General features: G+C 35.6%; 1 protein-coding gene across 1 annotated transcript in view; it reads right to left on the minus strand.

Annotated features, from left to right (window-relative positions):
• Window positions 1-20435, minus strand: part of CAAP1 (caspase activity and apoptosis inhibitor 1) — a 42511-nt gene extending 22076 nt beyond the window's left edge. Inside the window, exons 1-4 of the mRNA XM_021681029.2 lie at window positions 20043-20435; window positions 15736-15936; window positions 14624-14708; window positions 13287-13362 (exon numbers count right to left, since the gene is read on the minus strand). Of these exons, the coding sequence (XP_021536704.1) occupies window positions 13287-13362; window positions 14624-14708; window positions 15736-15936; window positions 20043-20348 (668 nt within the window). The 5' untranslated portion in view covers window positions 20349-20435. The remainder of the gene's footprint in view (window positions 1-13286; window positions 13363-14623; window positions 14709-15735; window positions 15937-20042) is intronic.
• Window positions 20436-21184: the final 749 nt, after the last annotated feature.

The following is a 21184-nucleotide window of genomic DNA, read 5'->3' on the forward strand; positions in this document are numbered from 1 at the left end:
ACCTCTTCTGTCTTCCTCTTCAACTTTTAGGAACTCATGGAATTAAAGTGGGATAACCTGGGTAATCCAGGATAATCTTCCCACCTCAAAAGCCTTAACCTTAAACAAATCTGCAAAGTCCCTTTTGTCAAATAAAGTAACATACTCTCAGGTTCTGAAGATCAGAGTGTAAACACCTTTGAAGGGTCATTATTTTGCTTACAAGATTACCTCAAGTGGGGAGTGGATAAATAAACTACAGTATGCCCACACAATGGAATACTAACTACTTAGTAATAAAAAGGAAGAATTATTGATATACACAACAATACGAATGAATCTCAAACACATTATCCTAAGTGAAAGAAGCAGACTCAAAAGGCTATATACTGTATTATTCCATCTATATGACACTCTAGAAAAGAAAAGGTATAAGGACAGAAATCAGATCAGTGGTTGTCAGAGATTGGGGATGGGAAGAGTGGACTACAAAGAGCCATGGGGGGAATTTTTAGTGTGATGGAACTATTCTATACTGTGATTGTGGCAGTAGATTAAATAAATCCATTTGTCCAAATTTATAGAACTATATAGCAAAAAAGGTGAACTGTACTGTATTTAAATGATAGCTTAATTTTTTTTAATTGAAACACCACAAAAGTCTTAGAGCAGACTCAAAAAAATTAAATCATATGGTGGTAAGATGTAACCTTCAAACACTAAGAAATGAGGCAAAACAATCTCAATTTTTTTCAAAGGGCTTTTCCAAAGAGCAAATAAATCCACATCTCCACTGTTTCCCTGAGCAACTTCCTTCTGCAAAAGACAGCAAAATGTAACTCTTATCTCCATTTCCTCTCCCCAAATAATATAATGCAAAGAATCACAGGTACTGCACTCATTTTTCTCTGATCCATGATTCTCTAAGAACTCGTGTTTATTGTATAAACTGCTCCCCTGCAACTCTGTGTTTATGAACAGGCAATTCCTTAAATAGGGGGTTCTATTCTATACAAAATGACTAAAGGAAATCAAAGGGGTTTTTCTCTTTGTTTTATCCCTATAATCCTGCATTTTCAAGAAATTAGCAAGAGATCACTTTGTAGGTGCATTTAAAGGTACAAACATATAGGATGTGTAAACATGCTACTTTGTGGAGTCTAAGCATTAGGTCACAATCTTGTCAACGATTAGTAATACTTTCTGTGAAGGTTTTCTGAAAAACCAATCCTTTCATTTCTGATAAACTTACCCTATTATGTAGAATAGTCTACACCTAAGTATTATAGCCTAACAACAATTTATAAAGGACATGAGACCATAAATGGGGTACAGATACCCAATTTATTATTACCCTTTACCAGCCTAAAAATACAGTCAGCTCTTTATAATTCATATGTTTAAAGGAACTGAGTTTATAAAGAGTAATGTCAACATAACAAATTGATCTCATTTGTGATAAAAATCCTTTTATGCTTGAAAACATATATATAATAGTTTTCTCCTAAACTTTTTTGTAATAAATGAAAAAACTAGACCCTTGTAAGCAATGAATTGTTTTTTAAAAAGCAACACAGTAAAGAATAATAATTAAAAAACACAATGAATTATTTCACTTTCTTCAGGCTTTCATAAAAAAAAAATGTGGGGAAAATCCCCAATACTCATTAGCCTAAAGTGGAATTTTAGGAATAGTTATTATTACAGATTCAGAGTAAAAATCCCAAAGCAAATACAGTAATGTTTTTTTCGATGCTTACCATATTACAGGTACTATTCTAAGCACTTTATGATCCTTTTCTCACTTAATCATCACCACAGTCTTATAGGATATGTACTGGCATTACCCCTATTCTCCAGATGAGGAAACTGAGGCCCAGGAGGGTTTAAGTAACTTGCCAGGGGCGCCTGGGTGGCTCAGATGGTTAAGTGTCTGCCTTCGGCTCAGGTCATGATCCCAGCGTCCTGGGATCGAGCCCCACATCGGGCTTCCTGCTCAGCGGGGAGCCTGCTTCTCCCTCTCCCTCTGCCTCTCTCCCTGCTCATGCTCTCTCCCTCTCTCTCTCTCTCTCTGTATCTCTGTGTCTCAAATGAATAAATAAAAAAATCTTTAAAAAAAAAAAAAACAATAAGTAACTTGCCAAACATCAGAGAGACAGCAAGCTGTGGAGTTATGATGGCAGGCATTAAATTTAAATTAAATTTGAAATGCAGACAGTTTAATTCTAGAACCTTCACTCTTCACATTTATTTGGACTTTCTATTACCTACAGAGATACTTCTCCAATTATTAATACCTAAAAATTACATGTAGCCAGGCAACCCTTTCTCCCCTCCCTCTTCGAGAGCTTTGTACTATCGCTCAATAAACTTTGCTTTGCTGCCACCAAAACAAAACAAAAACAACATGTAGCCATAGCTATATACATATTCATAAGGCCATATATATTTCAAAGCATAAAGTCAGTTTTCATTCAGAATTTGACCTCACAGCCCCAGAGGAAAATTCTTCTTTCTAATTGGGTAAACTAAGATAAGCTATTAAAACATCCAGACAAATATTTTAAATGTTGAAAATTTCAATGAAAAGACAGACATAAGCAACAACAACGAAAGACCCATAATCCTCAAAAAAGGGCCCGAGAGGAATGGGAATGAAAAGGGAGGAAGGAAAACATTTCAAACTGTATACCTTTTTGTACTATTTTGTACAAATAGTAGTTTGAATTTTTTTTCCTCACTGAGGCATATTATTTGCACATACGTATTACATCCCTAGAAAAAGAATCCCAGGACTTTCCCCCGTGTGTCTTTGTCTTGCTTCTTCATGGTCCATGATGCCAGCTAAGGTTTTTTTAGCGCAGTAAAACCAAGTTGGTGGGATGGGAGCAGATTATTCTGCCATTTTTCTAGATCTCTGAGTTGTATATCAAATCTGGGGCTGATTGCTCCATACTTGGTTAACCTGCCCATGAGGTTCATTACAATTTTCCCAGCTTTGTAATCATCAATGATTTCAAATTCGCCAATATAACCATGCTTCATCATCACAGTTAGAAACTGAACAATGACTTTGGAGCGTGGCCTAGTAAGAATTTGGTGTTTGCCTCTCTTTCTGGCACTATGGGGCTTTTTGGTTTTTTGTTTGTTTGTTTTGACATTGTTAATGCTCTTGAGAGCATGTGCCAAGACATTCATGAGCACCATTATGGCAGCATGGAAAGATGGCAGAAAGAGTACTATTTGTGTTTTTTAAACCATGCCCATGTATTTGGCTATTAACTTTAAAAAAAACAGTTAATGAGCGGCGCCTGGGTGGCTCAGTTGCTTAAGCGTCTGCCTTCGACTCAGATCATGATCCCAGGGTCCTGGGATCGAGCCCCGCATCGGGCTCCCTGCTCAGTGGGGAGCCTGCTTCTCCCTCTTCCGCTCCCCCTGCTTGTGCGCTTGCTCTCTCTCTCTCTGTCAATTTTAGTATATGTGCTGCCAAAGCGAGCACTCTCTCTCTCTGTCAAATAAATAAATAAAATCTTTAAGAACAAAACCAAAAAACGGTTAGGGGAAGTACAGATTCACACAAGTTTGTAACAGAAAACGAGGAGAATAAAAGGAAATAAACATACAGAAGAAATTTACTGAATAACAGCAGTCTAATCAAGAATTGTAAAAATCATATTCTAAGTGAATTCTTCATAGTTGTAAAGAAGAATATGGCAAAATGAAAATTAAAAGGGGATCTTAGAGCCCTACCTTAAAACTTAGACCAAACTAAATTTCAAACGAATCAAAGATTTAAACATCTAAAAAATCCATAAAGTACTAAAAGAAAATATGAAGAATACTTATTAACTTCAGAATAGAGAAGGCCTTTTCTAAATATAAAATCCAGAAAACATAAAAGACTGCCAAATTAGACTACATAAACATAAAATATTTATGCATGCAAAAAAAAAGGTAAAAGTACTTAAAGTATAAAAAAAGAGCAACAAGCAAAAAATAATTGCAACCTGTACCACCAACAATGGACTAAAAAGACCAAAGTTGGGGCGCCTGGTGGCTCAGTCGCTTAAGTGTCTGCCTCCAGCTCAGGTCATGAGCCCAGGGTCCTGGGATGGAGCCCCATGTGGGGCTCCCTGCTCGGCAGGGAGCCTGCTTCTCTCTCTCCCTCTGCCCCTCCCCTCTTCTTGTTTTCTCTCTCCCTCTCTGTCAAATAAATAAATAAAATCTTAAAAAAAAAAAAAGACCAAAGTTCCTCCAACTATATACACAAAGGGTAAATAAATGCCAGAGTTCACAGAAAACTCCACTAACTCCATAATATATATAAAGATGGTTAATTTCACTCATAGAGACTACAAATTAAAATTCCAATGAGATATTATTATCTTTTGGGTGAACAAAGGTCAAAATGTTAGATAATACTATATTAAGTAAAGTGTATGAACACATGTTCTCCACATTTAGAGGTACAAATCAATTTAAACTCTAAGTCAATTATGGCAAAATCTTTTAAAATTTCAAATAAGTAAACACCTGACTCTGCCTCAACAATTAACCTGTAGGTATTTATGCTACACATAATCACAGGGGAACAAGATTATATACAGAAATATTTATATCATTTGTGGTAACAAAAGAGTAAACAACTTAAATGTCCAGCAACAGACTTAATGTTTTGCTACATCCAATAACGGAATAGCATACAGGTATATATAGGAAGCCTTATATGTACTAGGTAGAATAAAACCCAAGAAAAGACATACTATTATATGGAAAAAATTAAATGGAAAAGGCATGGAATAGTTTGCACAGTATGCTTAATAATGTGTGAAAAGAAAAAAATACACATACACATAAATTTGTAAACTATGTAATATCTCTGGGAGGATATACAAGAAACTGGCTTACTGTGGTTGCCTATAGGAAGGGCGAATGAGGAATAGGAAAAGGATTTATTTTTACTATATACTTTAAAAATTTTTGTACTATGTGCATGCATTTACCATTCAAATAAATAAGCTCTTAAATAACAGACACTAGATACATAGTTATGTGGGAAAATGTCCTTATTTTCTGGAAATTCAAACAAATATTCAGAATTAAGATATCTATAATTCACTTTATAATACTTTAAAAGATGAAACAAAAATGGAAAAATGAAAATAGCTATAATCAATAAATCTAGCCAACATGTATATGGGAGTGTCGTTACACTATTATTTTAATTTTCTATACCCTTGTCATTTTTCATGATAAAAGTAAAAAAAAGAAATTCTTTTACCTAACTCAGACAAGTAATGTCGTTTACCTGAAAAAAGTTCTTATTAACACAGGAAAACACCTTTAAAAGTTATATAATTTAAGCATTTTAGGTTAACATAAAACAGAAGTGTTACCTTCCTTCACCAATCTTTGGATCTGATGCCACAGCCTTACCTTTATTAGGAATCCATGGAAAACAGTTCCATTTCATCCTACTCACATAAACCATTTCTACTTTTGGCTTATTTAAAATACAAACATCTGAGTGCAAAAAAAATTACCCTTTAACGATGTTCCCCAAACTTTTATTGTTATCCCACAGCTAAATGACAACTTTTTAATAATTCCACTCTGAGTTTTTCCAAAGCAATCAACTTAATCAACTACTGAGTTTTTCCAAAGCAATCAACTTAATCAACTACTCTTTTCATATTGATATTACATCTGTTTATATATTTCACTAAACTATGCAACTACAAAAACTGAACTGGAAACAACATAAATGACTCTTGGTAAGCAAGCACTTCAAATGGTGGTACAAGCTCACATGTGTATTAGAGAACAGTCTTTTTTTTTTTTTTTTTTAAGATTTTATTTATTTATTTGACAAAGAGAGACACAGCGAGACAGAGAGAACACAAGCAGGGGGGGTGGGAGAGGGAGAAGCAGGCTTCCCGCGGAGCAGGGAGCCCGATGTGGGACTCAATCCCAGGACCCTGAGATCATGACCTGAGCCAAAGGCAGACGGTTAATGAATGAGCTACCCAGGTGCCCCCGAGAACAGTCTTTAACAACTGGTTTAGCACACTGTAAACATCAGTGAATTTCTTTTTTTTTTTTTAAGATTTTATTTATTTATTTGAGAGAGAGAGAGCAAACAGGGGGAGGGAGAGAGATAAGCAGACTCAGGGTTGAGTGCAGAGCCTGAAATGGGGCTCAATCCCATGACCCCGAGATCATGACCTGAGCCAAAATCAAGAGTCCAACGTTCAACTGACTGAGCCATCCAGGAGTCCCGTGAATTTATTTTTCAAATGAACCAGAAAGGGCAATTAATACAACGAGAATCAGGTAAATGATTAAGAAAAACTTAACTTTTCAAAAATAGTGATAAGGAAATAGCAGAAAAAAAGAAAAATACCTGCTGTCATCTAACTCAGGCTTCGAGCAGCAGGATAAGGCAGTAAACTGACTGACAGAAAAATCACAATAGATACAATTTAAAAATCAAGAAAACTAACGCAGCTGCTAATCTCTGGCTTTTTATTAAATTAACACAGGATCACTATCACTGCCAAGGTTCAGCAACAGAAGAACGGTCATACAGTGCAGTTTTAGCTGTTGCTCTTAGTAAGACAACTGATCAAGCCAGAGTAATATTCAGTATTTTCAAGAATAAACATCTTAATGAAAAGTAGTCATTTACTCACCTACATCTAAGCAATATGCTCTTCTTTTCATTCTATCTCACTAAAGTGCCTAACCCTACTATGAACAGCAGCAAATAGGAAGCTACTCCTATTTTGAAGGGTGAAATAGCTTTGCAGACTACTTAAAAAATATAATTATTACAATGTACTAAAACCTAGTACACTGTAACTAGTAACCACTACACTGTAAATAGTAACTAGTAGTAGATGACACCAACTTCTCTTTTCAACCACTTACATTTAATACCCATGTATTCCATTTTGAACAAAAATATTCACATTTGAAATTCATAAAACAGGTGATTAAATGGAGACTTAAAAATAATTCCTGCCAAAGAATTATTCACTTTGCAAAACAATTTCCTGTGAATTTTATTCACTAGTTAAATATTCTAGTGAATAAAAACGGTTCAACTTATATCTGTTATCTAAAATCTCTAAAGTCTATTTAGGAATCTCATTTTTTTTAAAAAAGTTAATCATCTAAAACTGGAATCCAATAATAGCTATTTATTTTTTTTAAGACTTTTTATTTATTTGACAGAGAGAGACACAGAGAGAGAGGGAACACAAGCTCGGGGAGTGGGAGAGGGAGAAGCAGGCTCCCTGCTTGGCGGGGAGTCTGCTTCTCCCTCTGACCCTCCCCCCGTCTCATGGGCTCTCTCTCTAATAAATAAATAAAATCTTTAAAAAACAAACAAACAAACAAAAAGAACATGTCTATTATCTGCTAAGAAAGTAGCAATGACCAGGAACAGTATTTCCATAACACTCATATAGAAACTACTCTGCAGTATACCTTATTTTGAGAATCTGGATTTTTAAATTTCTTTATCTTCTAGAACTGTGCTATTATCTCAATAATGTTTATTATCTATAGGGAAACAGTTTCATTTCCATCAAATTCTCCCTCAATATCGCTCACTAAAAGCACATTAATTTAAAATTCATGAAAATATATTAGAGCAATTCTAAAATACTGCGAAGATCTCCCTAACGTATTTGTATTTTTATTTTTCATATATAAAACCTCAATCCTGATTATTTTATTGCACTATTCAAGCTTTAAACATCATTACAAACATATTCTTTAGAGCCTAATCATCTTACATTAAAGGCCGAGCTAATACCTGGTCTCGTTTTTAGTGCTCTTTTAGCTATAAAGCTTCTTTTCCAGCCCATTTCTAAATGGAGACAGCACTCTAATTCCAGGCCTCTATATTGACTTATTTACTGAAAATTGTTGTCCTTGTTAAGCAATTGTCATCATCTGTAACATTTGCAAATCTTGTCACTATACCTAACAGTTTTAAAACACTGCAAAATCACAGATGCTGAGGTTTTAAGACTATCTGTAACATAATATAAATTTGTTCATTTGCTTATCTAAGGTGAACTGAAGTGACAATCCCATCCCTCACCCTTTTGGAAACGAAGATATTTAGAAACTATGGATGTTTTATCTTTATAGTTCCTAAATCTCATTCTTATAAAATTTGTTCTAAGTTAACACTCATTAATTTCAAGTTTTAAAGTAGCACACGGTCAAAAATTTCTTATAACTAATGCTTCTGCTTTGTTATTTTTGGTAGTTAAATAAATTTCTCTTGTCTATAAACTATCTAGTCTGTGGTATTTTGTTATGGCAGCCCCAACAGATTATTGACACATTAAGTCTTCACCAAATAGGGAGTTTTACTTTTTCCTTCAAATCTGTGTGACTTTTATTTCTTTTTCATGCTTTGTTAAACCTGTTGGGACTTCTAGTACATTGCTAAATAGGAGTGATGAGAGAAGATATTTCTGCTTGGCCCTATCTTAGAAAGAAACCATGTAGGTTTTTACCTTTAAGTATGCCATTAATTCTATGCATTTGCTTTTAAGTTTATTTTATTGTTCTTTTTTCCCCTAACTTCTTGAATATTCAGTTCACTTATTTTAATTATTTGCGGATCAGTAATTATATTTAAGGCTAAAATTTTCTTCTGAGTACTACGTTAGCTGTATCCCATAGAGCTGGTTAATTTTTTATTTATTGTTAGTTTTTAGACAGTTTATAATTCCTCTTCAACCTAAAAGCTGTTGAGCTTTAAAATATGTAAATAGTGAGGTTCCACAGCCTTTTTGTTCATTTTACTTTACTGCTCTAAAATCAGGACAATAGTTCTTTGAGAACTTTATCGACATTTTATGACCAAACTTATTACCAATTTTTGTGGATATTCCACAGGAGGTGAGTTCTGTTTTCAGAATACAGAATATGGTCTATACCAATCAATTCATTTAGGTCTTCCATATCTTTACTTATTTTTCATCCAGTTAATTTATCATGAGATAGATGAGAGAGATAAAATCAAGTTCCTACTACTTATGCACTTCTTGTTTCACATCATGATTCCCACAGTTTTTGCCTTATAAAAGCTATATAGAGGAAATACACAGATATATGGCACAGGTAAGGCATATATTCCTGTTAGATCATCTTTGTGGATTTCACATTATTGTAAATTGCCTTTAATTGTCTTGCATAAATCTTTTTTTTTTTTTTTAAAGATTTTATTTATTTATTTGACAGAGAGAGACACAGCGAGAGAGGGAACACAAGCAGGGGGAGTGGGAGGGAGAGAAGCAGGCTTCCTGCTGAGCAGGGAGCCAGATGCGGGGCTCGATCCCAGGACCCTGGGATCATGACCTGAGCCGAAGGCAGACGCTTAATGACTGAGCCACCCAGGCGCCCCTGTCTTGCATAAATCTTTTTGCCCTGAATTCAACCTTCACTAATATTAGAATTGTTATACTTTGCTTGTAACTATTTCTTCCAGATCTTTTGTTTGGTTACTGACTTTATTTAAGACAAGTAATACCCAAAATTTCTTTCTTTTATGGTTTCTGGGTTTTTAGTCTTATTTAAGAACTTCACCAACCACCACAACAGATTACACAACTAAAGTACACTGTTTTTTTTCAGATCATGATTTTCTTGTCTTTTAGTAAAATGTTACGGTTTTCTTCAGAAGTTTCCTGTTAAATGTATTTGAAAGCATAAAATAGTTTTTACAACTAGTATTAATAGAATTTTTTTCTAGTTCCTGGTCACTGGGCTGAAGAATGCGAGTAAAGCATTATTTCTGTGTGTCTGTGAGGATGTTTCCTGAAGAGATTAGCATTTAAACTGGTGACCTGAGTAAAGCATATAGCCCTAATGGGCAACATCTAATCCCTTGACTGGAATAAAAAAGGCAGAAGGGCAGGGCACCTGGGTGGCTCAGTCAGTTAAGGGACCAATTCTTGGTTTTGGCTCAGATCCTGATCTCAGGGTCCTGGGATCCAGCCCCACATCAGGTGCTGCGCTCAGTGCAGAGCCTGCCTGTCCCTCCCCCTCTGGCTACTCCCTGTGCTCTCTTTCTCAAGTAAAAAATCTTTAAAAAAAAAAAAAAAAAGGCAGAAGGGCAAATTAACTCTGTCTGCTTGAGTTCAGAAATCCATCTGCGCTGTAACGGGCACTCCTGGTTTCTGGGCTTTTGCAGTTAGACTGGGACTTACACCACATTCCCTGGCCTTCAGACTAAGTCCGTGCTTTGCCACTGGCTTTCCCGGCTCTCCAGCTTACAGACAACAGACCAGCAGATCATGGGACTTCTTGGCATCCATAAGCACATGAGCCAATTCCTATAATAAATCTCTTCTATATATCTATACATATCCTACTGCTTCTGTCTCTCTGGAAAACCCTAATACATTCCCTTTATAGATGTTTCTGCTGTAAGAGAGAACAGATGCTGATTTCCTTATGCTTATATATTGTTCCATCTTATCAAATTCTAGTCTTTTTAAAAAAACCTAGAAGCTCTCAGCTATTCTAGGTTTATAACCTTATAAACTAAAAAGAGAAATATTTTTATTTCTTCTTTTCCAAAATTGATCGTATAAAAATTAATTCTTCTCCACCACCCATCTTTCTTTTGGTCTAACTACATTTGCTAGAACCTCTAAGAAAATGTTTAAAATTAATGGCCATAACAGGCTTCCTGTCTAGTCCCTCGTTTTAATTCATTAAGTGGGTAGGTAAGTTTGGTCAAATGTCCTCATCATATCTGAGTAGTTTTCTCCGGTACCTTTTTTACCTATAGCTTATATTAGAAATGACTGCTGAATATTTTCAAAGGCCTTCTTAGTACCTACTTATCTGACCATATAATTTTTCTTCTTTAATTTGCTGATACAAATTATGCTAATAGACTATCTAATTAAATTTCCTGTAAATTCCTGGAATAAATTCTACTTGGTCAGTGGTGTAACTATTCACATGATACACTGCTGGATTCTACATGCTAATATGTACTTATTATTTTTACATCTATATTCACAAGTGAGAACACCTATAATCCCCCATATGCTTTTTTCTCACTATTTATGATATTTGGGGTATTAAAGCTATGCAGAAGTCATAAAGTAAATTGAAGACCTTTTCATCTTTTCCTAGGGCCTGGAATAATTTAAATAACACAGGTGTAATGTGTTTGAAAATAACAACAGATGGTATTAATATTTTATTAGATGTAAACACATTACATGCATTGACTCACGTTAAGTAATAATTCAGCTGTGAATCCACCTTGTCTCGGTGTTTTCTTCGATAGATCTCTATTCACCGTTCCAATTTCTTCTATGTTTAATCTCCAAGTTTTCTACTTTTGCAGAAAGTTGACTTGGTTTATTTGTATTTCAAAAAAAACCATCCATTTGCTAGTGTCAAGATTGTTTATACAATGCTGCATGTGGATTTATACCAGTCTATGATTATGTGATTATATCTCCTTTCTTCCTATTCTCAATTATAATTGTTTTCCATCTCCTTAATCAGATCCAAAAGGAGTTTCTCTATGATCTGAACTTTACAAAGACACGTTGTGGACTTATTCATTTCTATTTCTTTAGTTTTTTTTATTTCTTTAGTTTTAATGTTTACATTTGTTGTTTCATTTTTCCAACTTTCTTTTGGTTTCCTTGTTATTTTTTAAATTGCTTTAAAATGTGCACTGAGTTCCTGGACTAGTCATTAAACCCATTATTTCTCATATTTAAACCTTCCCTTCAAACTCAGCTCTGTGATGCTAACAATCAAATGAAACACATGAACCCTAATTGAATCCTGGATCAGAATAAGTTTGTTAATTAAAATAAATACACTCTAAATATTTTGTTTTAGTAACTGGGGAAACTTTATATGGCCAATATATTAGAGGACATTACTGAATTACTGTTTATTTTCTTAAAAGTGATAGACTGTCATTTTTAGGAAATGCATACTGAATTGTTTAGGTATGAAATGTTATGACATCTGCATTTTTAAATGATTTATGGGCTGAACTATGTCTCCTCCCTAAAAAAATTCATAGGCTGAAGTCCTAACGCCAGTATCTCATAATATGACTATTCTGGAGATAGGACCTTTAAAGAGGTAATTAAGTTAAAATGAGGCCACTATGGTAGACTCTGGTGTCTGACTGGTATCCTTATCAAAAGAGATTAGAACACAGGGAGAGACACCAGGGGGCGCATACACATAAGGGCAACCAAATCAAAAGGCAGCAAGCAACAAGGGACACCTGGGTGGCTCAGTCGGTTAAGTGTCCAACTCTTGGTTTCAGCTCAGGTTATGCATGATCTCAGGGTCCTTGGATCGAGCCCCACATCTCCCATGTCAGGCTCCCTGCTCAGCGGAGAGTCTGCTTGAGCATTCTCCAGTTCCGCCCTTCCCCCCCCCCCCTTCTAAATAAGTCTTAAAAAAAAAAAAAAAAAAAGAGGCAGCAACAAGGTGGCCATCTGCAAGCCAAGAAGAGAGGCCTCAGAGGAAACCAACCTTGCCAGTACCTTGCTCTTGAACTTCCAGCCTCCAGAACTGTGAGAAATTGAATTTCTGTTCTTTAAGTCAACCAGTCTATGGTATTTTGCTATGGCAGCCCTAGAAAGCTAAAACAAATAGCTCTGGGAGAAAAATGATAAAATCAAAGAGAGAAAGCAAAAATAGCAAAATGTTAACGTTGCTGATTTCATTCTATGATTCTTTCAATTTTTAGATAAATTTGAAATTTTCCAAAATAAAAAGGTTTATATTAGCATCCCAAAACTCTGGACAGTTTTTATCATCACAATAGTCAAATTTTATGTACCTATATAAAATGAACCACCTTACTATCTCAGCTGTGAAATAAGACAATTATCAACCTGACATTAATAGATACTAGAAGAATTTTAAGTGTTCTAAACCAATTAACATAATACCTGGTAGACTAAGTACTTAATAAATAATGAGTATCACTAACAATAAATTCAAATTCCAAATGAGAGATGTGATTCTGCTTCAGGCTGGCATCATTGTTGTCAAAAATGTATGAGTAGTAGTTTAAGAAAATCATCTTAATCCTGAAAGCAATTAACTGTATTCTCATATATACCAAATGGACCAATCATTACAAGTAAACAAATCAATTCTACACTGTTGAATCATTTTATATAAGTACAATACAGAAAAACAAACACATTCTTGAGGTAAGAAATCATGGAAGGAACAACAAAGAAATTTTGAAATGTAAATGAAAGTTTTTAACTTACTGACTGACTAAATCAGATCCCATCTTAGTGCCATCATCTGCCTCCTCTTCCATATCAGAGTCCATACCATTGTCACCTTATAAATAAAATAAACTATTAAAAGCAGGCTTATAAAATGTCAGAACAATTTAATCATTACACAAAGTGCCATCTATAAAAGTGATGCAGATTCAAGAACTTTATAGTTGTTGAAAGATGAAATTATTAATTGCTTATATTTAAAATGAGTTCCTTTCAATGCCTTATTAGGTATTTCTCATTGCCTTCCCGTTACCTATTTTATAAATACACACACACACACACACACAAAACGTGTCTGTGTGTGTATATATATACTTATAGGCTACACCCAGATGTATACATCTATTAGCAAAGTTACAAATTCCATTAAACCATTCTAATTTTTTTTAAAGATTTTATTTTTAAGTAATCTCTACACCCAACGTGGGGCTCAAACTCACAACCCTGAGATCAAAAGTTGCATGCTCTACCAAGTGAATCAGCCAAGCATGCACATTAAACCATTTTACATTTAAAAGAGATATTATCTCTGGAAATCGAAAGTCTCCATTTTTTTGCTTCTTCTCTTGTAATGCTAATGTTAAAATCCTTGTACAGTTCCAAAAGAAAAAAAAAAGCCTGAAAATCTAAAATTCTGGGGCGCCTGGGTGGTTGAAATGGTTAAGCGTCTGCCTTCGGCTCAGGACATCATCTCCGGGTCCTGGGATCGAGCCCCACATCAGGCTCCCGGCTCAGCGGAGAGTTTGCTTCTCCCTCTCCCCCTGCTCATGCTTTCTCTCTCTCTCTCCTCAAATGAATAAATTAAAAAAAAAAAGAAAATCTAAAATTCTACAGGTAATAGTGTCACAAAGAAGAGTCACACTTTAGGCAGAGATAAATGTAGGCAAATTGCAAAAATTCTTCCAACTCTGCAGCCAGGTCTTATTAGAGCAAAAGTAGTATAGCAACAGGCAGTTACAAGCAATAGGGATGTAAAGCAGAAAATAAAAAATTATTTTAAGAAAAGCCATCTCAATAATTAATACTTCTTTACAGCATTTTGGGTAAAATTTATTTCATTTTATTATTGTATACAAACTTATGCTCTTATCTTTGATTATATTTGATTTGAGAAAACGAAATACACATCAAAAAGTCTATTCTTGAAAGGCTCTTCTGCTATGTAAGCTATATTTCAAAGTACAAATAGAAAAATTACTCAGTGATTACCCAGTAATGAAATTAAATAATCAAGTAAAAAAAAAGAATAACTTAGGATTTATGATAGTTATATGTTAACTAGTAAGTTACCAGAGTGCAGAAATACGTATTCTTACCCTCGAGAATCTTCAAGATTTTTTTTTCAGAGAGGAGCTCTAACTGTTCCCGGCACAGTTTTTTAATTTCTTCTATTGAACAGTTCTAAAGAAAATGACATTAAAAAAATACATTTATGTAATATAGTGCCAATGTAAACTAGAAAACAGTAATCATAAAAAATGTCTGGTTAGCAAACTCTTACATTAAAACAAATTAAAAGCCATATAAATCTTTCCATGAGATGAAATCTGTAAAACGGTCAATAACATGTAAACGTTATAATTTATAGACATTTGATGAAAATAAAGTCATGCATAGATGAGAATAAAGTCATGTTTATTATGGGGCGCCTGGGTGGCTCAGCTGGTTAAGCGACTGCCTTCAGCTCAGGTCATGATCCTGGAGTCCCTGGATCGAGTCCCGCATCGGGCTCCCTGCTCAGCAGGGAGCCTGCTTCTCCCTCTGACCCTCCCCCCTCTCATGTGCTCTCTCTCTCTCTCTCATTCTCTCTCTCTCAAATAAGTAAAATCTTTAAAAATAAATAAATAAATAAATAAATAAAGTCATGTTTATTATGAAAGAACAAACTAAAGAGTAAGTCAGGTGTCCAGATATTCTTAATAGCAGTCTATTTGTTAGGTAATTCCTCTAAAGATTTACATACTCAAGTGCTGGCTCTATACATCTTAGATCTTCCACGCCCTATTTCCATAACTGTAAAATTAGAATACCATAAATAAATATATGAAAATATTTGTGAATTTAATGAAATGTAAGCTTTTACCAACCAATATTGTATACTGTTACATAGCAGAATATTATTTAAGACACCAGAGTCATTATACCGCTAATTTTGTTACTAAAATTGCCTGCATTTAATAGAATTATTTCCAAAAGGTTAATAAATTCCTTACCTAAACACAGTATACTGCTCCATTTTTTCTTGGCAAACTTTTAAATATACAAGGCCATTTATACTTCTCCAAGATCCCATTTTTTAATCTTTTTGACGTAGCTTGAGTTGAAAACATCCAATTATAATTTACATGAAGTAAAATGATTACTATAAAAAAGGTGTTTGTGTATTTCTATATATATGTATAATCCAATAATATATGTAATGAAGTACCTTTAACACATCAGGAAGCATCTTCTGTAACTTTTTCTCGCCTATGATACAGAAACACTGCTGAAGCATTTCTTTTTTGTCTGATATATAGAAACTAACTGGTTTTAATGACACCGTCAGGTCCAGTCCACCTTCTTCAAGGTCACTGTGCTCTGCCAAGAATAATTCTTTTTCCAAAGTTGGCAAAAGGTATTTGGTATCCTAAAATTAAAAGAGACAAAGAACCATTAAATAAAGGAGTATGCATATGATGTCATACATTTACATTTAATAACTACTTCTTCATTAAACATTTCCAAATTCTTTCTTTGCACAGATTATTTACCTAAACCAGTGAAAAATATATTTAATTGTTCAATATTCTTTGATCTTACTGTCTGTACTACAATTAACTTGATCAGTTGATATAAAGTGAAGATATTATCTCAGGACACACAAGTGAAAATATACTCAATATTTAAAAAAAAAAAGAAAATATACTCAGTATTGAGTGATCTACAATTTTAGACTTCTGAACAATTAGGATATTCCTCTAGCATGCCACTCAACCCAAAATTTTATGTATGCATTGTTATTCTTCTTAAATTCATAAAAAGAAATGGGATGGCAGGAAAAATGTTGAAGATCACAATTATGAAGTATTACTGCTTACCACTCATTTTTAAAACTGCTACGTAATTTAATCATATTCAAAGCAGCCAAGTCATTTAAGACATTTCTGTCAATTTTACCTCCTATCTCCAAAATCTATCCAGTCTCTCCAAATCTACTTGCCATAATCCTGGTCCAAGGTACCATCATCTTTTGCCTAGATTATCTCAACAGCTACTTAACTGGATGTCTTGCATCCAATCTGAGGTCTCTCCAAAAATATACACATACTCATCCTTTTTTTTTTTTTTTAAGATTTTATTTATTTGACAGAGAGAGATACAGTGAGAGAGAGAGAGACAGCACAAGCAGGGGGAGTGGGAGAAGGAGAAGCAGACTCCCCGCTGAGCAGGGAGCCCAATGCGGGGGCTTGATCCCAGGACCCAGGGATCATCACCTGAGCCAAAGGCAGACGCTTAACAACTGAGCCACCCTGGCGCCCCTATACTCATCCTCTTTATTTATAACCTTTCAACGACTTTGCACTAATCTTGGAGTAATAAAGCCTATCTGGGCCAAAATGTTCATTGTTTGTGCTACAAACACAACCACCTCTGAATTACTCAAATATAACCTGTTCTCCCTTCACCTCATTTAGGCAGGGCTTTTGTACGTACCACTCTGCCTAAGACAGCCTTTCCTCCCCATTCCCTCCCCAACGTTATACTCCTAAAATTAACAAATTCAGATATCAATTCAAAAGTCATTTCTTTAAGAAAATCTTCCCTGACTATATAGTTCAGGTAAATTTCTTTATTATATTTTCTAATAAAACTGTTTTAGAGGCGCTTGGGTGACTCAGTCGGTTAAACGACTGCCTTCGGCTCAGGTCATGCTCCCAGGGTCCTGGGATCGAGCCCTCCATCGGGCTCCCTGCTCCGCGGGAAGCCTGCTTCTCCCTCTCCCACTCCCCCTGCTTGTGTTCCCTCTCTTGCTGTGTCTCTCTCTGTCAAATAAATAAATAAAATCTTTAAAAAAAAAAACTGTTTTAAAAGTGGTCCATCAAGTGACAAATGGAAAAACCAACTGTGGTATAGCCATACAATGGAATATTATTCAATTCATATAAAATGTCCCGAACAGGGAAATCTATAAACCTATAGAGACAGGAAGTAGTGACTGCCTAGGGATGGAATGTAGTGGAGGTATTAGGGATGATAGCTGGAAGGTACACATCAGGTTTCTTTTGGGGGTAATGAAAATAAAACTGACTATAGTCATGACTGCACAACTCCATTAATATGCTCAAAACCAGTGAACTGTATACCTGAAATAGGTGAATTGTATGGTATATGAATTACATCTCTATAAAGCTGTTACCAAAAACAACAACAATAATAGGGAACACAGTACACACCAGATGTAATGGCACTCTCAGAATTCTGAGATGTTATCCACATGCCTAATATATAATGACTTTTTTCCTTTATAAATTAGAACTAGGGTTTAGTTCTGCATGGAAATACTAATATTATTAATTAATTTAAAAAAATTTTAAGACCCACAGAGCTATATAGCCCAATAGTCCAGTTCTAATAAGAAAGTTCTTCAAGAAGAAGGTAGAAACTATTCTGGAACACATCCCAAAAATGCAAAGCTTTCCAAATCAATCTATTAGGCTAGCATAATCTTGATACCAAAACCAGACAGGATAACTACAAAAATAAAAACCATAAGCTGATTTAACTTAGGAACATAGACACAAAAGGAAGAATACTGAATTCCAGCTGAGTACAATAACCAAACCAACAAACCAAACAGGATCTATCCCAAGACTGCAAGACAGTTTGACATGAGTTAATTTACCAATTTATTAAAAATTACATTGTCAGATTGAGGGAGGAAAATTATGTGATCATCTCAACAGAATGCCATAAAAGCATCTGATAAAACTCTACAACCCTCAATGAACTAGGAATTGAATAAAATGTCCTTAACTTGATCAGAAGTATCTTTCACAACCTTTGGCAAATACACTTTTGGATGGAACATTAGAAGGGTTCCCATTAAAAAACCAAACAAGAAAAAAATGCCTACTATCATTGCTTCTGTTCAACACTACACTAAAAGTCTTAGTTAATGTAAAAGTACAAAAAACAAGAAATATTAGTGCTGGAAAAAAAAAGAGACAAAATCCCGTTAGCACAAATTTTTCTGAGTCAATTTTAAACTAGTAATTAGTACTGTGGCTAAATACAAGAAAATACATAAAAATAAATGGCTTTCTGTGCTTCCACAACTCCCAATTTAGAGATGTAATGTTTAAAAATATTAGAAGAAAACAATAGTTTTAAGATAGGTTGGGAGTATGGAAAGATCTTTCTAAACACAAAATCCAGAAGGCAAAGAATAATATTATTAGTCCTGACCACAAAGAAATAAAAAACTTCAGTACACCATGGACAAAGTTACATTAACATTTGCAATATACCTTACACACAGGATTAGAACCCAGACTTTATATAGAGAGATTCAGAACTTATCAGTAAAAAGCTCAAAACAACCAAAAAGAAAAATGGCCAGAGAATATATTTATGCAATTTACATAAGAAGGAATCAAATGGTAAATAAAAATATTAAAATGTTCGATTAATCAGGAGTATATAAATCAAAACAAATGAAAAATTGATTTCACCCGCTCACAAACTTTTCAAAAATGGATATAGTGAGTATTTGCAGAAATGGGTATTCTTCTAATGTTTAGACTATAAATCAGTAAAATAGTTTTTGGAAAGCATTTGGTGGTACCTACCAAACCTTTTTAAATGCATAAACTTTGACCCAGCAATTTCACTTCTAAGATTCTACCTAAAGTATTTGTTGGGCAATATATCCGTACAAAGGGTTCATTTTCACATTCTCTGTAACAGCAAGAAAACTAAAAATCTAAATATTCATCAATAAAGATAAAATGGAATATCCCGCAGTCACTAAAAAATAAGACAATATCTAATTCAATGGGAGGTAATATCACAATAAAGCTTATGTGTAAGAACTTAAATACATATACTTGACAAGAGTTAATGAAGAGGCTGCGTAGCAAATAAAGGGGAGGTTTAAACAGATTCTCATGCTTTCTCTTTTATTTATTACTATTATGTATTCATGCTTTCGTTTTATAATACAAGCAAACGGCTTTTTTTTTTTAAACGGCGGTATCTTGGTAGATCGATGGAGTGTAAAAAACATGGCTTTTATAATCAGATACTGGATTCAAATTTAGGTCTTACTAACAAACTGTGACTGTGGGTAAACTTCATTAATCTCTCTGAGCTTCAATTTTCTCATCCTGTAAGGCGGAATTAATCATAAACTACTAAAAGGTGAAGATGAAGAAATAAGTAAACCGTGGCTCTCAAGGGCGCTGAAGGCTAGTTCCCGACCCTTACTTTTCAGGTAGACTGCTACTGGAGTGGAAAGGGGCCAAAAGCAAAGAGGTAGATGATCAGCATATCCGGAAACTTTAAGTTAAAGGCATGGGAGCGTGCGGTTCACCGGTATTTAGTAACATGAACCTCAAGGAGGGCTGGAACCTTGGGATCGTAGCGCTAGGTGAGCTACAATAAGAGCCCCATCCGTCGCCACAGTCCGCTCCCCGCCAGTCTTCGTCGGAGAACACTGCGGCTCCGAGAGCAGCGAGAAGGGCGCGCACGCACCTGCTGCAGGGACCCGGAGACGCTGGAGGATGAGTCAGTGCTCCTCCGCTTCCGGCGCTCGCTGCGCTCCACGCTGCTCCCTCCCCAGCAGCTGCCTCCACTCCCACCGCCGGTGACACTTCCACTGAAGCTGGTGTTCCCACAGCAGGTGACGCTCCCGCAGCCGCTGGTACTCCCGCAGCCGCTGGTGCTTCCACTGCCGCTACTGGCTAGGGCGGGCACCAAGTCCGGCGCCGTGAGCGCCACGGCCGCTTCCTGACCGCTTCGTTTGCGCCGCTTCTCCCGGGAAGACTTCTTTCCCGTCATGATCCCCTGCTGCAACCATCCGGCAAAAGCCGGCCGTCTCTGAAGCTACCTAAACCCCGCAGCGGCGGCGGCTACGGACGGCGAGCGCTGGCGTCGCAGCTTGTGCGTCACTTCCGGCCTCGTCGCAGAGGCCGGGAGGCGTTCCTGGAGGGCGTGACTGGCACCAACCGTGCTTCCTTGCGGAAGGTGGAGGTTGGCTTGAATTTGGTGGAGGGTTAGCAGGTTGTTTTGAACGTTAAGGTTTCTGTGCTTTTCTGCAAAGGACAGAAGGTGAAAGTTTACAGTAGCAGTTTGGCTTATTGATACTTCTTTTCACATTTTGTCCTATACACATACGCAGTAAGCTATGGTGTAGTTTTTTTATTTGTCTTCCAGTGTTTGTTTATGACACTAAAATGTAACAGAACTTGGGGAAAATCTTATTAACATCATCAGCGGGGCACATTTTTTGAAGTGTATTTTAGGGAGTTACACAGGAATAGGGTTTTGTGCTTCCTTGTTTTTCCCCATTAACACTAATTTTTAGGCATGTTTCCTTTTCACTTCTAAAGGCATTTGGGTCTAGTATTTCACCATATTTCTCTTAAATGCTGGCATTTAGGTTGTTGCCAGTCTTACATTTTACAATGTAAACAGCTAAGAACAGCTTAAGAAAAAAAATTACATTATTTTCCTTATGGTATTTTGTCCCCCCAAAACAAATTGATCAGCACCTTCTTTTTCTTTTTTTTAAGATTTTATTTATTTATTTATTTGAGAGAGTGAGCGAGAGAGCACACGAGCAGGGGCAGAAGGAGAGGGAGAAGCAGACTCCCCTGCTGAGCAGGGAGCGGGAT

Source organism: Neomonachus schauinslandi, chromosome 13, assembly GCF_002201575.2.
Source record: "Neomonachus schauinslandi chromosome 13, ASM220157v2, whole genome shotgun sequence".
NCBI lineage: Eukaryota > Metazoa > Chordata > Mammalia > Carnivora > Phocidae > Neomonachus > Neomonachus schauinslandi.